Source organism: Carettochelys insculpta, chromosome 23 (genome assembly GCF_033958435.1).
Source record: "Carettochelys insculpta isolate YL-2023 chromosome 23, ASM3395843v1, whole genome shotgun sequence".
In the NCBI taxonomy this organism is placed as follows: domain Eukaryota; kingdom Metazoa; phylum Chordata; order Testudines; family Carettochelyidae; genus Carettochelys; species Carettochelys insculpta.
The window spans coordinates 22,186,890-22,202,262 of NC_134159.1; the positions used below are offsets into that span (position 1 = coordinate 22,186,890).

The 15,373-nt window shown below is 57.7% G+C and overlaps 1 protein-coding gene across 2 annotated transcripts in view; it reads left to right on the top strand.

Moving 5' to 3' along the window:
- The first annotated feature begins 867 nt into the window (after positions 1-867).
- Positions 868-15,373, top strand: part of ESPN (espin) — a 96,920-nt gene continuing 82,414 nt past the window's right edge. For both annotated transcript variants that reach the window (XM_074975563.1, XM_074975562.1), the window contains exons 1-2: positions 868-1,270; positions 12,614-12,807. In XM_074975563.1, coding sequence (XP_074831664.1) covers positions 977-1,270; positions 12,614-12,807 — 488 coding nt within the window. In that variant the 5' untranslated portion in view covers positions 868-976. The remainder of the gene's footprint in view (positions 1,271-12,613; positions 12,808-15,373) is intronic.

A 15,373-nucleotide genomic window follows, 5' to 3' on the forward strand; every position in this document is an offset into this window, starting at 1 on the left:
GGGCAGGGCAGAGCCCGGGGGGGCCCGCCGGAGGGAAAGGGCCGAGCCCCCCCAGCTGCTGTAAGTGGGGTGGGCCGGGCCAGCGCTGGCTCCCTGCCAGCAGCCCCCAGGGCCTGGGCCAGCCTCGGCCCCTGCTCCTCACGGGGGATGGCCCCTTCCTGCCGGGGCCTGCTGCGCCCAGGAGCCGGGCAGAGGCCTAGCGAAAGGTTAACCCCTTCCTGGCCTGGGACGAGCGGGCGGGGGAGGGGCCGGGAGCTCACAGCGGCTCCCGCGATTCCCCAGAGTGACCCGAGGGAAGGAGGAGCCGGCCTGGGGGAGGGATCGCTGCGCGCTCCTGCCGCCGCTTGGCTGCTGGGCCCCGGAGGCCGGGAGGGCTGCGGAGCCGCCGGGGAGTTGGCAGCCCCTGGAGTCTGAGCCGGGGTCGGGAAGTGCCAAGGGCAGGGGCCTTGCTGTGCTGTGCGCCTCGGAGTGCCCGGGAGTCCCAGCCCGCCTGACAGCCGGCGAGGGGAGGCGGGGAGGGAGATTCCCCGGGCACAGGTCTTCGGGCAGGAGACTCCACGGACAGGTTCTCGGGGGGGCGGCGCAGCAGCAGGAGAGAGCCCGGGGCGCGGCAGCAGGAGGAGTTGCCCCGGGGCGCGGCGCGGCAGCAGGAGCCCAGGGGCGCAGCGCAGGAGGAGTCCCGGGGCGCGGCAGCAGGAGGAGTCCCGGGGCGCGGCAGCAGGAGGAGTTGCCCCGGGGCGCGGCGCGGCAGCAGGAGCCCAGGGGCGCAGCGCAGGAGGAGTCCCGGGGCGCAGCGCGGCAGGAGGAGTCCCGGGGCGCGGCAGCAGGAGGAGTTGCCCCGGGGCGCAGCGCACGGGTCTGGCAGCGGCCCCGTCCCGGGATCCAAGCGCTCTCCAGCAGCCGGGCACGGCGAGCAGCCCCATGGAGCGCCCCGGCTGCTGAGGGGCCGGCGGCTCCTGCTCGGCGGGCCGAGGAGATGGCCCTGGAGCGGGCTCTGCTGGCCGCCCGCCAGGGGGACGTGGACACGCTGAAGGCCCTGCAGGCCGAGGGGCTGCTGCCGCCGGGGCTGCGGGACCCGCTGGGCGCCTCGCCCGCCCACCACGCCGCCCGGGCCGGCAAACTCAACTGCCTGCGCTACCTGGTGGAGGAGGCGGCGCTGCGGGGCAACAGCCGGGCCCGCAACGGGGCCACCCCGGGCCACGACGCCTCGGCCACCGGCAACCTGGCCTGCCTGCAGTGGCTGCTGAGCCAGGGAGGCTGCTGCGTTCAGGTGAGCACCGCGCGCGGCTCTGCGGGGTTGGAGGGGGGCTGAGCGCCAGGACCCCGCTGTAACCGGGGGCTGCCCCAGCAGGCCCGGCGCCCGCGCCTGTGGCAGCTGGGGCCTCTCCCCGGGGAAATGCACTTGCTCCCCAGCTGCGCTGGGCTGGGAATGGCCGGCACCCCCGGCCCGACCACCAGGGGCTGCAGAGCAGGCCCGTGGGTTACTGGCAGCGGGTGGGCACCTGCCGGGCGGGCAGGGCTGAGCTCGCCCGCGTGTCTGGCCAAGCCATAGTTCATCTCTGTCTTGAGGCTGCCGTCGCTTGGGCCGAGGAGCTGGCGTCCAGCCAGGCCAAAGGCCTCTGGCAGGATGGGAGGCAGTGGCTTCCCTGGAAGCTGGTCCCGGGGCCTGCAGCTGCACCCACCTGAGCAGAACACCATGCGAGCTCCCAGGACTGGCGGCTTGCCGGGGGGCCGTGGGCTGAGCTGGGACCAAGGCCTCCCCCCTCCAATCCTGGTTCCACACCCAGTTGCTGCATGGCCTTGGGTCCATCACTTCCTCACTTCCTTCCCCACAAGCGTGCACCTGCCTCCCAAGCCTCTCCGTGAGCTGCTGAGGAGGTGCCATGTGCTTTAGGAGAGCCACGGCCTTGGACGGTGGCTGGGAGCCCTGCTGGGCCCTGTCAGGCTGTGTGCCATGTCCCCAGCCCATGCATTGCTGAGGGCACTGTCCTGAGGACAGCTGGGGGCAGGGGCTGGGGCTGGTTCTGCTGTTCAGGCCTCATGCACTGCCCTTCCTGTGCGGCTGGGTGTCAGCCCTGACCTAGACAGAAGGATGGGTGATGTCTGGGGGCCCATCATTATCCGCTGTATTGATCCAGGACCTGGCCCAGCAGAGACACAACAGGGCAGTTCTGGCCCCAGGACTTGCACTCTCCATAGTGAAGGCTGCTCACGGCTGGAGGGAGCAGAAGTACAGAGAGGGAAGTGATCCTCTGCTTGGGGGCGGCACACAGGCTCCCTCCCCTGCCTGCTCCTTGCAAGCAGGACCCCTGGTGGTCACTGGTGGGGCAGACTGTCCTGAGGACCCACTCGGCTGTACTAACAACCAGACCTAACCTTCACCCAAGGCTGTTTGTCATCTCTGTAGCACTTGGCAAACATCTGGTCCTCACTCACCGCAAACACCCGCGAGCAGCAGCAGTAGTGTAGGCATCCTTCAGTCTGCACCGCAAACACCCCCGAGCAGCAGTAGTAGTAGTAGGCATCTTTCAGTCTGCACCGCAAACACCCTGGAGCAGCAGTAGTAGTGTAGGCATCTTTCAGTCTGCACCGCAAACACCCTGGAGCAGCAGTAGTAGTGTAGGCATCCTTCAGTCTGCACCGCAAACACCCCCGAGCAGCAGTAGTAGTAGTAGGCATCTTTCAGTCTGCACCGCAAACACCCTGGAGCAGCAGTAGTAGTAGGCATCCTTCAGTCTGCACCGCAAACACCCCCGAGCAGCAGTAGTAGTAGTAGGCATCCTTCAGTCTGCGCCGCAAACACCCCCGAGCAGCAGTAGTAGTAGGCATCCTTCAGTCTGCACCGCAAACACCCCCGAGCAGCAGTAGTAGTAGGCATCCTTCAGTCTGCACCGCAAACACCCCCGAGCAGCAGTAGTAGTAGGCATCCTTCAGTCTGCACCGCAAACACCCCCGAGCAGCAATGCAGCAGATTCTGCCTTCCCCTTGTGTGCACCTTGTCCGGGGACAGGCCGGGAGAGTCGCTGATTATCAGATTTCTCCGGCCACTGACTCGGGCTGCAGGCCCTGAGAATACAATGCTGACGACTCACAATGGTGAGTGTGGGCGAGATCCTGGCCCTGCTGGACTTGCTAGGCCTGCAGCCATTGACTTCAGGTCAGGAGGAGCAGGGTTTCACCCACCGTGGCAATGGTGACCAACAGCCTGAATGCCAAACTGTGACCTTCGCTATACACGGTGGGTGGGTTTCTTCTGTACAACAGAACGGCACCAATGCCACGGGCCGGCCTACATGGGCCAGCTGGGAGCTGCCCCTTTTACAGCCCACAGCACAGCCTGAAACCAGCTGCCACCAGCCCCGCAAGCGTTGAGGCTACACAGACATTTCTGGTGGCCAGTTGTGCTCAGCTGTTCACAACCAGTCAGGCTGACTGCTGCTTTGCACAGGGGTCGGTTTCCCTCTCTGCTCTGGCCTGGGAAGCTGCAGCAGCCTGGTAGCTCTGCCTCAGGTGGGACCCCGCTCGCTCTCCCTCCATGGTGGAGATCACTCAGGTCTGGACCCAGCAGGACTTGCCCTGCCCGCTCCTCCTGCTGCCAAGGCGTATAACGAGTTACGAGTCGTGCTGGGGCAGGGCAGACGCTCTAGCACTGCCCTTGTGAGTGGCACCTGCTACCTCACTGACACTGTCACAGTGACAGTCTCTCCCCGCAGCCTCCTGGCCGACTACGTTGCTCTGGCCCCAGAAGTGCCTGGAAGAAAGTACGTGGCAGTTCAGTGGCTCAACCTAGTGTTTTCAGCTCGTACTGTATTCACGTACCAGTGGCTCTTGCATATAACTGTTAGTGGTGTCCAGACTGACTTCTCCTCTAGGGTTTGCATTTGTGTGCGGAATAAGCGTTGCTCTGTGTACTAGGCAGGTGTGGGTATGCACCAACTGTAGAGACCTGGGCTGCCAGCCATGGGCACTCGGCTCGTCAGCTGGGTGCCATTTGAATTTCTTCTGGGTGGCCTCCCAAGTGTTCAGTTATGGGGAGTGTGGGCTTGGCCCTTGTATACCGTTACTCATAAAGAACAAATCATGTCAAACCAATCTGATGGCTTTGTTTGATAGGTTAACAAGCCTCGTGGATAGGGGAAAAGCGGTAGATGTGGTATACCTAGATTTTAGTAAGACATTTGATACAGTCTCGCATGATATTCTTGTCAATAAACTAGGCAAATACAATTTAGAAGGGACTACTACAAGGTGGGTGCAAAACTGGCTGGATAACCATACTCAGAGAGTAGTTCTTAATGGTTCTCAATCCTGCTGAGAAGGTATAACAAGTGGGGTTCTGCAGGGGTCTATTCTGGGACCGCTTCTGTTCAATATCTTCATCAACGATTTAGATATCAGCATAGAAGGTACACTCATTAAGTTTGCAGATGATACCAAGTTGGGAGGAGTTGCAACTGCTTTGGAGGATAGGGTTGTGATGGAGTGGGGGATACCTGTGTGTGTGTGTGGCTCACAGAGGGTGTGGGGCTCCTGCTGAGGGTAACCCTGACAACCAGGTAACACCTTTGTACTGCAGACAAAGGAGGAGGTGGAGCCTGAGGGGTTTGAATTGGAACTGGGAGTTGGAAGCAGTTAGTCTGGGCTGAGGGAGAGAGAGACAAAGGAAGGAGCAAGGCCCCGGCTCTGGGGGCCCCTTGGGGCCTCCTCTCCCCAGCATGAATTGGACTGGCTGTCTCTGCCTGCTGCACTGACTCCTCTGTACGATGCTGTGTCCTGTCGGCTAATAAACCCGCTGTTCTCCTGCTAAGTGAGAGACTCTCCTGCCTGCGGACAGGGTGCAGAGCTTGGGGGACCCCAGAACCCCATCACACTGGTGTCAGAAGTGGGATGTTCTGCACCCCGAGGATGGAGCATCCAGCAGTAAGTGACCGGGGCCCCGGAAGAAGTGGGGCCTGCGAGACCCAGGTGTGCTGAAGGGCAGAGAGGTGCAGTTCCCCAAGGCGGAGGGGCCTGCGGCCGAACCCAAGCAACTGCGGTCGTGGTCCTCGAGAGGGGGTGTCACACCTGAGGAGGGGTTACTCCTGGGAATCTGTTGGAGTCGGTCCCAGAAGCTGGAGGGGCCGAGAGCCCAACCCCCAGGAACAAGTGACCCCTGAGGAGGCTGACGCTGAATGAGTTCTTCCCAAGACAGTGTGCTCATGGTCCCTGAGAGCGGGTGTCACACTGAAGAAGGGGTTCCGCTGGGAGTCTGTTGGAGTCGGTCCCAGAGGGCGGAGGGGCCTACGGCCTAACCCTGGGCAGCTTGTGACCCGCAAGGAGCCTGGCACACTGAAGGGATTCTTCCAGGAATCGTGGGGTGCAGAGGGCATCAGCCTGAGAGCCTGCAACCACGCTGAGCAACTCCGCTGTGAAGTGGCAGCACCTGGAAACTGAATCGAGATTAAAGAAGCTGGACAAGGCAGCGTGGATGTGCAGTGGCAGAGCTGAGGGTTAAGGAAAATCCTGCAGAGGTGAGCCCGGATGGGGGCAGGGAACCCTGGACTGCATGGAGCTCTGAACCAAGTGGCCTGCCACTGCTCAAGGAGGGAAGGAGCGATTCCAACCCATCATCTACTAGTGGCCAAGACAGACCTGCGGAGAGTTTTCCAGGCCTGGGCCGAGGAAGGTGCCTGTGTGTCTGTGCAGGAAAGCAGCTGATCCACTGGGAATGGCAAGTTGTCTCTGAGAGAAGCTGCTCCACCTTCTGTGTGTGTGTGGAGACCAGCCGGGGGACTGGGAGAAAGGAGAGAGTGTCTCCCATTGTCTGTCTGTGTTGAACAGCAGCAGCAGCAGCAGCAGCCTGGGGAGAGAGCAGAGCCTGCATTTGGAAAAGGTGCCAATGAGGAAACTAGCCCATTGTCTGAGGAAGATTCACCAGTCTGGGGTGGCTGGAGAAGGATCCACCAGGAAAGAGCATTCCGGGTGTGACTCTGAATCCAGCCATGGGGGCTGGAGCAGAGGGAATGGCTCTGGGATGGGCAGTGGTGTCCCTGCTAAGGACACTGGTCCTTGGTGCAAGAAAAGTGCTTCTGCTTCTGGGGAAGTGAATCCTTTGCCTGAGCCTGTGGGGGCTCGAGATGGAGCCAAGATCCCAGAGCTGGATCTGAGGGCAGCTGAAGCCCAGATGGGAAGTGGGCCTGCCTCTGTGTCTGTCAGGGGGGATGATGCTTTAACTCGGTCTGATCCAGTAAGTATCATCAGGGAATCCCAGAGACCAGACGATTCTGGTACTTGTTCTTTGCCTGATGCTGAGGTGTTACTGGGAGGGGGTGAGACGGCTCTGTCCTACCAGAGTCATCCTCTCGCCAGGACACAAGAACAGACGGGCAATGGAGTTATGCTGACTGATGAAGATAAAGGAGCTGGTAGCAGAAGGGAGGAAAGGGACCCTGACCTTCTGTCTCGTGGTACTGGCTGTCTGCCTGGAGGGGGATTACATGGGAATCTGCCTGATGGGCCAGAAGTGATCCGGGGTGTAGGTGAAACCCAGGAGCTGGTTGTGGCTCAAGGGAGCAGTGCCCCTGTGGAGGCAGACAGGGATGAGCTGTTGTTTGGGGGAGCTCTTGAGGAAGAGAATTTCCCTGAAACTTTTCCTGACCTGTCTGTGGGTACTGCAGAAAATGGGAGTGAGGTGGAGGAGAGTGAACAGGAAAGGTGCTTGTCTGTAAGCACCAGAGCAGCCCTTTGCCTGGGGAGAAGTTTGTTTCAGCTCCTGATGGCCAGGACCTGCCTGAGTGTGAAACCACTGGCTGTGCTCTGCAAGGGTCCAAAGCAGGCAGGGTAAAAGTTTCTCAGGAATTGGAAGTTGATGCAAGTAAAGTGAAAACTATCAGGGAGTGTGAGCAGCCCTGTAAGAACCAAGTAAAACAGCTGCACAGTCAGTCTCTGTAGGATGCAGGAGAGGGCCAGCAATTCCCCATCTCCAGATGGTGGAAACACTTATATTCTTATACTGGACTCCACTTCTGATTCCATGGGGAGGCAGTAGTTGGAGGGGGAAGGACAAAGGAGCTGTGGTCCTGGTGGGCCAGTAAGGGATAAACAGGGATTCTTCCATGTGGATTCTGCGTCTGGGACTCACAAAACAACTCTCAGAAAGCAGTTTGGTTTGCAAATTTCCAGGCTGGCTGGGAGGGGGCCGTCTCCCTGAGATCATCAATGGCCCAGCTCTTGTTAGAAGGGAGGGCACAGCCAGAGAGATCAAATTTCCACCCCAGGGGGCAAGAGAGAAGATTAGAACTTGATGGTGCTAAGAAAGGCCTCAGCCATTTATCCCCAAAATACCAGATTCTCAAGGATGTTGCACAAAGGTTGTGGTCTACCAAAGAGCAACGTAAATGTACAGTTGCAATGGGTTTGTTCTGTAACTCACGCTGACTGCTGTAACCAAGGGGTGCTGCTACCAAAAGCTGTAGAATTGTACCATGTACTGAATGTTTGGAAAGAGCCATTCGACTTGATGACATTGATGCAGAAGCATGAGTTGTATGTTGAAGGAGTCTGTAACTCTGAAATGTCACCATTGTTCCCTGTAACTAGTCTTGCAACCTCTCACACGAGGAGGAACATTCCAAACCTATTGTGTGGCATGGAAGGGGAAACTGAGGCACACAACCATTTTGGTGGTCTGGCTAAATGCCAAGGGTGGAAAGCATTTGTACCTTCCTTTACTGGACTGTAACTGAATTCCAAACATTGGCTGGAGCAGCTGTATGGACTGGTGGGCAGACAGGGCAGGGCCCAGACCAGAAAAGAACTATTTGATCTGTTGGTGCTGCAGCATCTGTATGGGCTCTGCCTGCCCGACTTGAGAACGTGGCTGATGGACCAGAGACAGAGGCTGGGAGGCCGACCAACCTGAGGGAACTAAAGGAATTTGCCCGGCTGCATCACATGAAAAGGGCCAATACCAAGCTCCTGAGTTGGAGCCTCCCCCAGCAGGATTATGACATGGAGGTGGTGCACATCAAGGGGAGCACTGAGGGTGCAGCCGATGCCCAATCACGAGGGGAGGGCCCCGAACTTCCCCAGGTCACCGGCTGAGTGACCCCGCTCAGTTCAGTCTGGAAGGGGGAGAGATGTGATGGAGTGGGGGATACCTGTGTGTGTGTGAGTGGCTCACAGAGGGTGTGGGGCTCCTGCTGAGGGTAACCCTGACAACCAGGTAACACCTTTGTACTGCAGACAAAGGAGGAGGTGGAGCCTGAGGGGTTTGAATTGGAACTGGGAGTTGGAAGCAGTTAGTCTGGGCTGAGGGAGAGAGAGACAAAGGAGGGGGCAAGACCCCGGCTCTGGGGGCCCCTTGGGGCCTCCTCTCCCCAGCATGAATTGGACTGGCTGTCTCTGCCTGCTGCACTGACTCCTCTGTACGATGCTGTGTCCTGTCGGCTAATAAACCCGCTGTTCTCCTGCTAAGTGAGAGACTCTCCTGCCTGCGGACAGGGTGCAGAGCTTGGGGGACCCCAGAACCCCATCACAAGGGTCATAATTCAAAATGATCTGGATAAATTGGAGAAATGGTCTGAGGTAAACAGGATGAAGTTTAATGAGGACAAATGCAAAGTGCTCCACTTGGGAAGGAACAATCAGTTTCACACATATAGAATGGGGAGAGACTGTCTAGGAATGGCTACAGCAGAAAGGGATCTAGGGGTTATAGTGGACCACAAGCTAAGTAGGAGTCAACAGTGTGATGCTGTTTTAAAAAAAAATCAAACATGATTCTGTGATGCATTAACAGGTGTGTTGTGCACAAGACACAAGAAGTCATTCTTCTGCTCTACTCTGTGCTGGTTAGGCCTCAGCTGGAGTATTGTGTCCAGTTCTGGGCACTGCATGTCAAGAAAGATGTGCAGAAATTGGAGAGGGTCCAGAAAAGAGCAACAAGAATGATCAAAGGTCTAGAGAGCATGAATTATGAAGAAAGTCTGAAAAAATTGGGCTTGTTTAGTTTGGAAAAGAGAAGATTGAGGGGAGACATGATAGCGGTTTTCAGGTGTCTAAAAGGGTGTCTTAAGGAGCAGAGAGAAAACTTGTTCTTCTTGGCCTCTGAGGATAGAACAAGAGGCAATGGGGTTAAACTGCAGCAAGGGAGGTTTAGGTTGGACATTAGGAAAAAGTTCCTAACTGTCAGGGCGGTCAAACAGTGGAATAAATTGCCTGGGGAGGTTGTGGAATCTCCATCTCTGGAGACATTTAAGAACAGGTTAGATAGATGTCTCTCAGGGATGGTTTAGACAGTACTTGGTCCTGCCATGAGGGCAGGGGGCTGGACTCGATGACCTCTCGAGGTCCCTTCCAGTCCTAGTATTCTATGTTTCTACTCTTTCCTCTTGGTGTTTAGTGTCCCCAGAGCACCCAGTGTGTGACGCTGTGGCAGGGTTACCCAGCTAAGCTCGGGTTGGCACTGTGCTTGTCAGTCATGGCAAGTTGAATGATCAGATTAAATGCTGGCCCCAAGGCTGGACGCGGTGTGGCCCAGCCCCTGCTGTCCCCTGCTGAAACCAACACCGGGCACGCGAGATTACTCCTGCACCATGTGGTGCGGCGCCGGAGGCAGCCAAGGGGTCTGTGCCTTCAAGCGGCACGTGGCATTCTGACTTGTTCTTTGCCGGGGTTATGCAATGGGGGCGGATGCTGGAGGGCTAAGCTGCTTGCCTGATGCAGGTGGAGTGGTGCAAACATGTGACGGAGCAGTGCCGACGCAGCGGCAGGAGCCGAGAGCATGAGGAAGCTGAGGGGACAGGTTCAGCAGCGGGAGGAGCCATCCTGGAGGAGTTTCACTGGCCATTGTGTGCTGTCAGGAGCACCGGGGACCAAAGCAGGGCTGTGCAGTAACCAAGCGAGCACATGCCAAAGCAGCCAGCCTGGCATTACTGTGCTGGGCATGAAAAGCCGGCTTTCCCTGTGCAGGGCCAGGGTGCAGGAAAATGGCTTTAGCAGGCAGCTCCGTGCACAGGAAGAACAATCCACCACTTGTTCATCCTGGGCCGAAGTGTCAGCGAAGGGGGCGACTGAACACGCACTCCCAGGGGCCCTCACTCAACATGTGTTCAACTGCTGGGTGACAGCGGGCTGCTCACACCTCCCCCTCAGCCAGAGGTGAGGTACACGGATGGGGTTAAGGAACTCTGGCATTTTAACAGGGAGGTGTTGCAGCGCACGGCAAGGGCCCGGCTCTGGAGGCTGAGTGCAGGGTTGCCAGTGCCCTGCTTTCAAGAATCATGTGTCTGGCTCCAGAGCTCGCAAGGCCACTTTCCAATCGTGGCATTTCAAGGAATAACGCAGGCTGGGCTCCCCTGGCTCCTGGCCTTTCTGGTGCACTCAGGGCCCACACATGAGTTTTACTGACCAGCCATGTGGCTAGAAGCTTCCTCTTGTTAAGGAACACTTAGCTCCCCCAGGACTCCCCCACCCCTTGGAGCTGGGTCTGTAAGTACAACAGCCAGGGCCAAGGGACATAAAATCCAATCACCTGCGCTGGCAACACTGTGAATGCTGCTGTTAGATAGAGCAGAGAGGACGTCCTCCACCCTCCCTGCTCTTGGACTGTGATGGGCATTAACTTCCTGTGGTCGATACAGGAGGGCTGGGCAAGGACAGGCCTTGGGGTGCTTTGTGCAGGGGAGGGATGGGGGGGCCAGGACGGGCGGCCTGAGCACAGGCTATAAAAAGGTTCTTTACTAGCTAAGTTGTGGGCAAGTCACTCAGCGCATTTGACTGGGCCACGTCTTTCACCTTGGGTGTCTCAGTCACCTCCCGGCCTTCTCCAGCCTGTGGGCTTCTAGCTGTCCCTCCCGCATTGCTTGCCAGGCCCTGACTTGCTGCCAGGATTTTGTAACTCTCCCCCAAGGCCTCGGGTTGTTGCATGATATGAGTTAACAGTCGCCCCATGAGAAGGTGGAAGAATGACCCAGTTCAGACTCTGCGAGCCGCAACCGTGGAACTTTCAGCTCCGGCTTGTCCAAGCAAGGCCTTGCTCCCAAAGGGCGCCTCCCTCTGGCTAGCTCAGGGGCCAAGGCCCCTTGCTGCCTGGCTCATTGCTGGTTTGAGGTTTCCCATATGACGGCTCTGGTCCCACTGCATAAGCCCTGATGCTCCCTCTCTTTGAGGGGAGCAGCACATACACATGCAAACAGACCCAGTGAGCTGAACATCCTGCCTGGCCCAGCTGGAGGGGGGAGCCCAGGCAGCACCACCTGTGTGGCTCTCCTGCCTGAGGCCCTGCAGAAGCTGCGGTGTGGTTTGGCTTGTGCCAAAGGTGATGCTTTGGTAGCTGGCCCCACTGCACCGCCCCTCACACCAGCCCTGTGTGTCCGTGGCTACAGGCACTGCACCAGCAGCGCCAGGAGCGCACAGCGCAGTCACAGCATTATGGCTGGCGAGCACCAGGGGTGAGAGGTGGGAGTCCCGAGCTCTCACAGTAGCCGGGGTTTGCTGCATGCCAGGGCCTTGCCTCTCCCCACCCCCCAGGCCTGGCACACTGGCTGCTTTAGGGACTCTGCTGCTCCCTGTGCCCACCCCCATCAGTTCCCATTTCCTAGGTGGGGGAGTCCCCTGCAGGTGCGACCAAGGGATCTCTGTGTCCCCAGCATTGGTGCTGCCTTCACCACCAGCTCTCTGCTCCGACCGGGAGCAGCCTCATACTCTGCGCTTTCTTGGGCCTGGGCCTTTCAGCTGAGGCTCTCAAGAAAGGGGTGATTTGTTTATTGGGGGTGTGTGGACACTTTCCCACAGGAACCATTGGCACCCCCTGAACTCACTTCCCAGAGGACACTGACCATTCACAGAACAGCAAGAAGTCCTGTGGCACCTTATAGACTAACAGATATTTTGGAGAATGAGCTGTCGTGGGCAGAGACCCGCTCCAGCAGGTGCATGAGTGGGGGGGTGGTTTCAGAGGGGTATTTGAAGAGTGGGGTCCCAGAAGAAGGGAGGGCCAGAGCTGACAAGGTCTGTTCAGTAAGGTGGAAATGGCCCAGTATCAAAAGAGGAAAAAACAAGTCAGATCAGACAGGGGGATATGAGCCATTGTCAGAGTCTGATGGGGAGATCTTAACACCCAGGGCAGAGAAGCTGCCTTTGTAAGCTGCGCGCCAGTCCCAGTCTCTGTTTAGTCCTTGGTTAACGGAGTCAAATTTGCAAATAAATTGCAGCTCAGAGATTTCTCTCTCCATTTGATTTCTGAAATGTCTTTGTTTCAGGACTGCCACCCTTAAATCTGTTACCTCTGAAACCACCCCCCACTCACGCACCTGCCGAAGCAGGGCTCTGCCCACGACAGCTCATGCTCCAAAATATCTGTTAGTCGATAAGGTGCCTCAGGACTTTGTGTTGTTCTTGAAGGTACAGGCTAACACGGCTCCTCTCTGATACTTGTGACCCTTCATAGGTTACTCTCGGCCCAGGACGCAGCTGCACTACCCCGACTCGGCGCCCATTAATAAAATCACGGCCACAAAGGAGGGCAGCAGTTCTGCCACAGCCCAGAAACCCCCCTGCCCATTCACAGGCATGTAGGGAGCAGCAGGTGCCCCGGAGGTGACGGTAATTGGAACTCGTTTCATTTTTGCAGGATACAGACAATTCCGGTGCCACAGTCCTGCACCTTGCAGCCCGCTTTGGCCACCACGAAGTGACTGACTGGCTATTGCGCTTCGGCGGCAGCGACCCGGCCATAGCCACAGACACCGGCGCGTTACCAGTTCACTATGCTGCAGCCAAAGGAGATCTCCCTTCGCTGCGACTTCTCTGCGGGCACTATCCAGAGTAAGGAAGAATTGCGCGCGGGGGGTGGGCTTGCAGGGCGTTCCATGGGCTGCTTTCTGCACCTGTCTTGGCTGTGTCACGATAGCCGAGCAACTAGCCGTATCCAGTGGGTCTCCAGGTTGTGCACAAGAAAGGCTTGAATTTCTGCAGTCCGCACTGCTAAAGCTGTGATAACGGCATTGCTGCCCCTTCTGTCCCTTTGCTGCCCATCCTGTCGCAAAGCGTTAATGCATCTGATGGGCTGAGTAGCAATGACGAGAACTTCCAGGAAATTTGCACATTCGTAGTAAGGTTCAGGGAAACAATTTCCAGCAGACCCTTGATTTCAGCTAGTTTTATTTTTGCAGACCAAGCAAAGGGCTTTCTTACCCCACAAAAGATCTCTAGGAGCAAATTCCTGAATCAAAATGAACTCCTTGGCGCCGGACTGTGAGGAAAGCACCTAATGCTTTGTGGGCATTGCAGAAAATGAACACTAAGGGGGACAGTAGCAAATTGAAATATTAACTTCCAGTTCCAGGTTGCATGTAGTTTTGGACTGTGGCATGAGTGATGAATAATGGCAGTGCATGGATTCCTAGATCCAGAGGTGCTGGTTCCCTGGGGCCTGGCTTGCACCTGTGCAAACTGTGTGTGAAACCCCAGCAGAGCAGAATCCTTTCTGCGGGTGCCAGGCAGTGGCAAATCTGGCCCTGGTGTGTATTGCACTGGTCAACGACCTGACAGTCCTTCTGCTTCTCTGTAGTCCTTTCTTCTCCGAGTGGCAAGATACTGTGTCCAGGGCTTGCTGAACTGTGTGTTCCCTGTGGCTGCTGCCCTAGGGATCCCCCATCCTACCCCTGCTGGGACAGATGAGAGCACTCAGCTGAATACAGCTCCTCACCTGCCCACGTCTTGGCTGTGCCTGGCCCAAGTGAGGGAAAGCAGCTGGTCCTGCATGGACCTGATGCCATTCAACAAACCAGCGGCGTGGAGCCTGAAAGAATGGTTCTGCTTTGTAAAGCCTGGGCTAGCTAGGGCATGACAGCCTTATCACGGTGAGAAGTCAACCCTGGGTTCTTTATCACCCCAAGAACAAAGGCCTGAGGCTGGGTTTTCACTTGTGGTGGAAATATGGCTCCCTCCTGCCAGTGGGGCTGAGGAAGATTTGTTGCTGCTGCTTTTGGAACCGGCTGATAACGCAGTGGCTTTTGTCCAGGCCGTGCGTATGTAAAGGGCTCAGGCTGTCTGCGGGAGAAAAGAGGCAGTTCAGATGTGCAGGAAGACAAGCACTGGTGGTGCGTGTGGAACGCCGGCCGGGGGTGGCTGTGGACGGCAAGGGGCCGGTTGTGTTCTGACATGATATGTTCTGTGCAAGGTGCAGTCCAAGGGCGCTGGGGTGCTCCAGAGGAACACCAGAGTGCCGGGGAGCTCTGCAAGCAAGCCAGGCCCTGCTCCCAGGGTGTGGGGTGAGGGCTTCGCAGGGCCATGCCATTCTGACTCCTGCTTGCTGGGCCAAGCTCTCAATCACCCCAGGGCATTGTCAGAATCTGGGGCGAACCCACGGCTCTTGTGACTTCCAGGCACTAGGCCCATCCACAGTGCAAAGTGTTGGAATGCTGCATACTCCACATAAGCCCTGGAGAGAGGCCCACGCCCTGGGCTGGCCTTTCCACAGGGTGAATCTCACCTGTGGCCCATCACCTCTGTGCTTTGGCCAGGACGCTGCCTCTGGGTTTAATGCTCCCACCTGGCGATGGCAACACTCAGACCTCTCCCCAAAGAGATGCTTCTCTTCACATCTGGGAAGGGGGGCCCAGCCCCACCCTGCAGCCTGCCAGAGCTGGAACCAAAATGCTCGAAGGGAGACGAGGCCCAAATAGGAAGTGCGTCAGGGTGAGGAAAGCAGGTAGCCAGAGCCCGCGGAGCTGTGCTCTGCACGTTGCACAGCTCCTAAGCTCATTTCCCATGACAGGCAGCAGGCTGGGGCTATAAACACCCAGCAGCTCCTGTGTGGTTGTTAGAGTCCCACTCCTGGGGGCTCTAACCAGTGCTGCCAAAGACCTTGAGAGCTCATGCTCAGGCAGGCAGGGCCCCTGGCAGCGCAAGAGTCAGCTTGGCTGGGCTCACAGTACTGGAACCCTTGTGTCTGGGGTGATCACGAGCTAGCCCAGGAGGGATGCCACCTGCTTACTGGGACTTTAAAAAGCCAAGCACTGTGGAAAGCCCAGAGGCCAAATGCAAATTAACCTGTACCCTTTAAATGCCAAACCTCCACCCGACAGGGCTTCCTGCCGCTGGGTCTCATCCGTGTCTGCCATCAGCCAAGCTTTAGAGCACCCCCTCCTGTTGCTCCCAGACTCTGTGCCTCTAGCAGGAGGCTTCCTGTGGCCTCCCACCCTGCCAGCTAGCAGAACCCATGGTTTTAACCCCATCCCTGCCAGAGCTGAGCTGGGCCTTTGCCCCCCAGAGAACCACTACCAAGAGCCTGACTATGGAAACTTTGCTCAGCGATGGCACTGCCTGCCAGTGTGACAGGAGCATGCTGGACTCCCTCGGGTCTAGCTGCATCTGACCCATTGGCTAC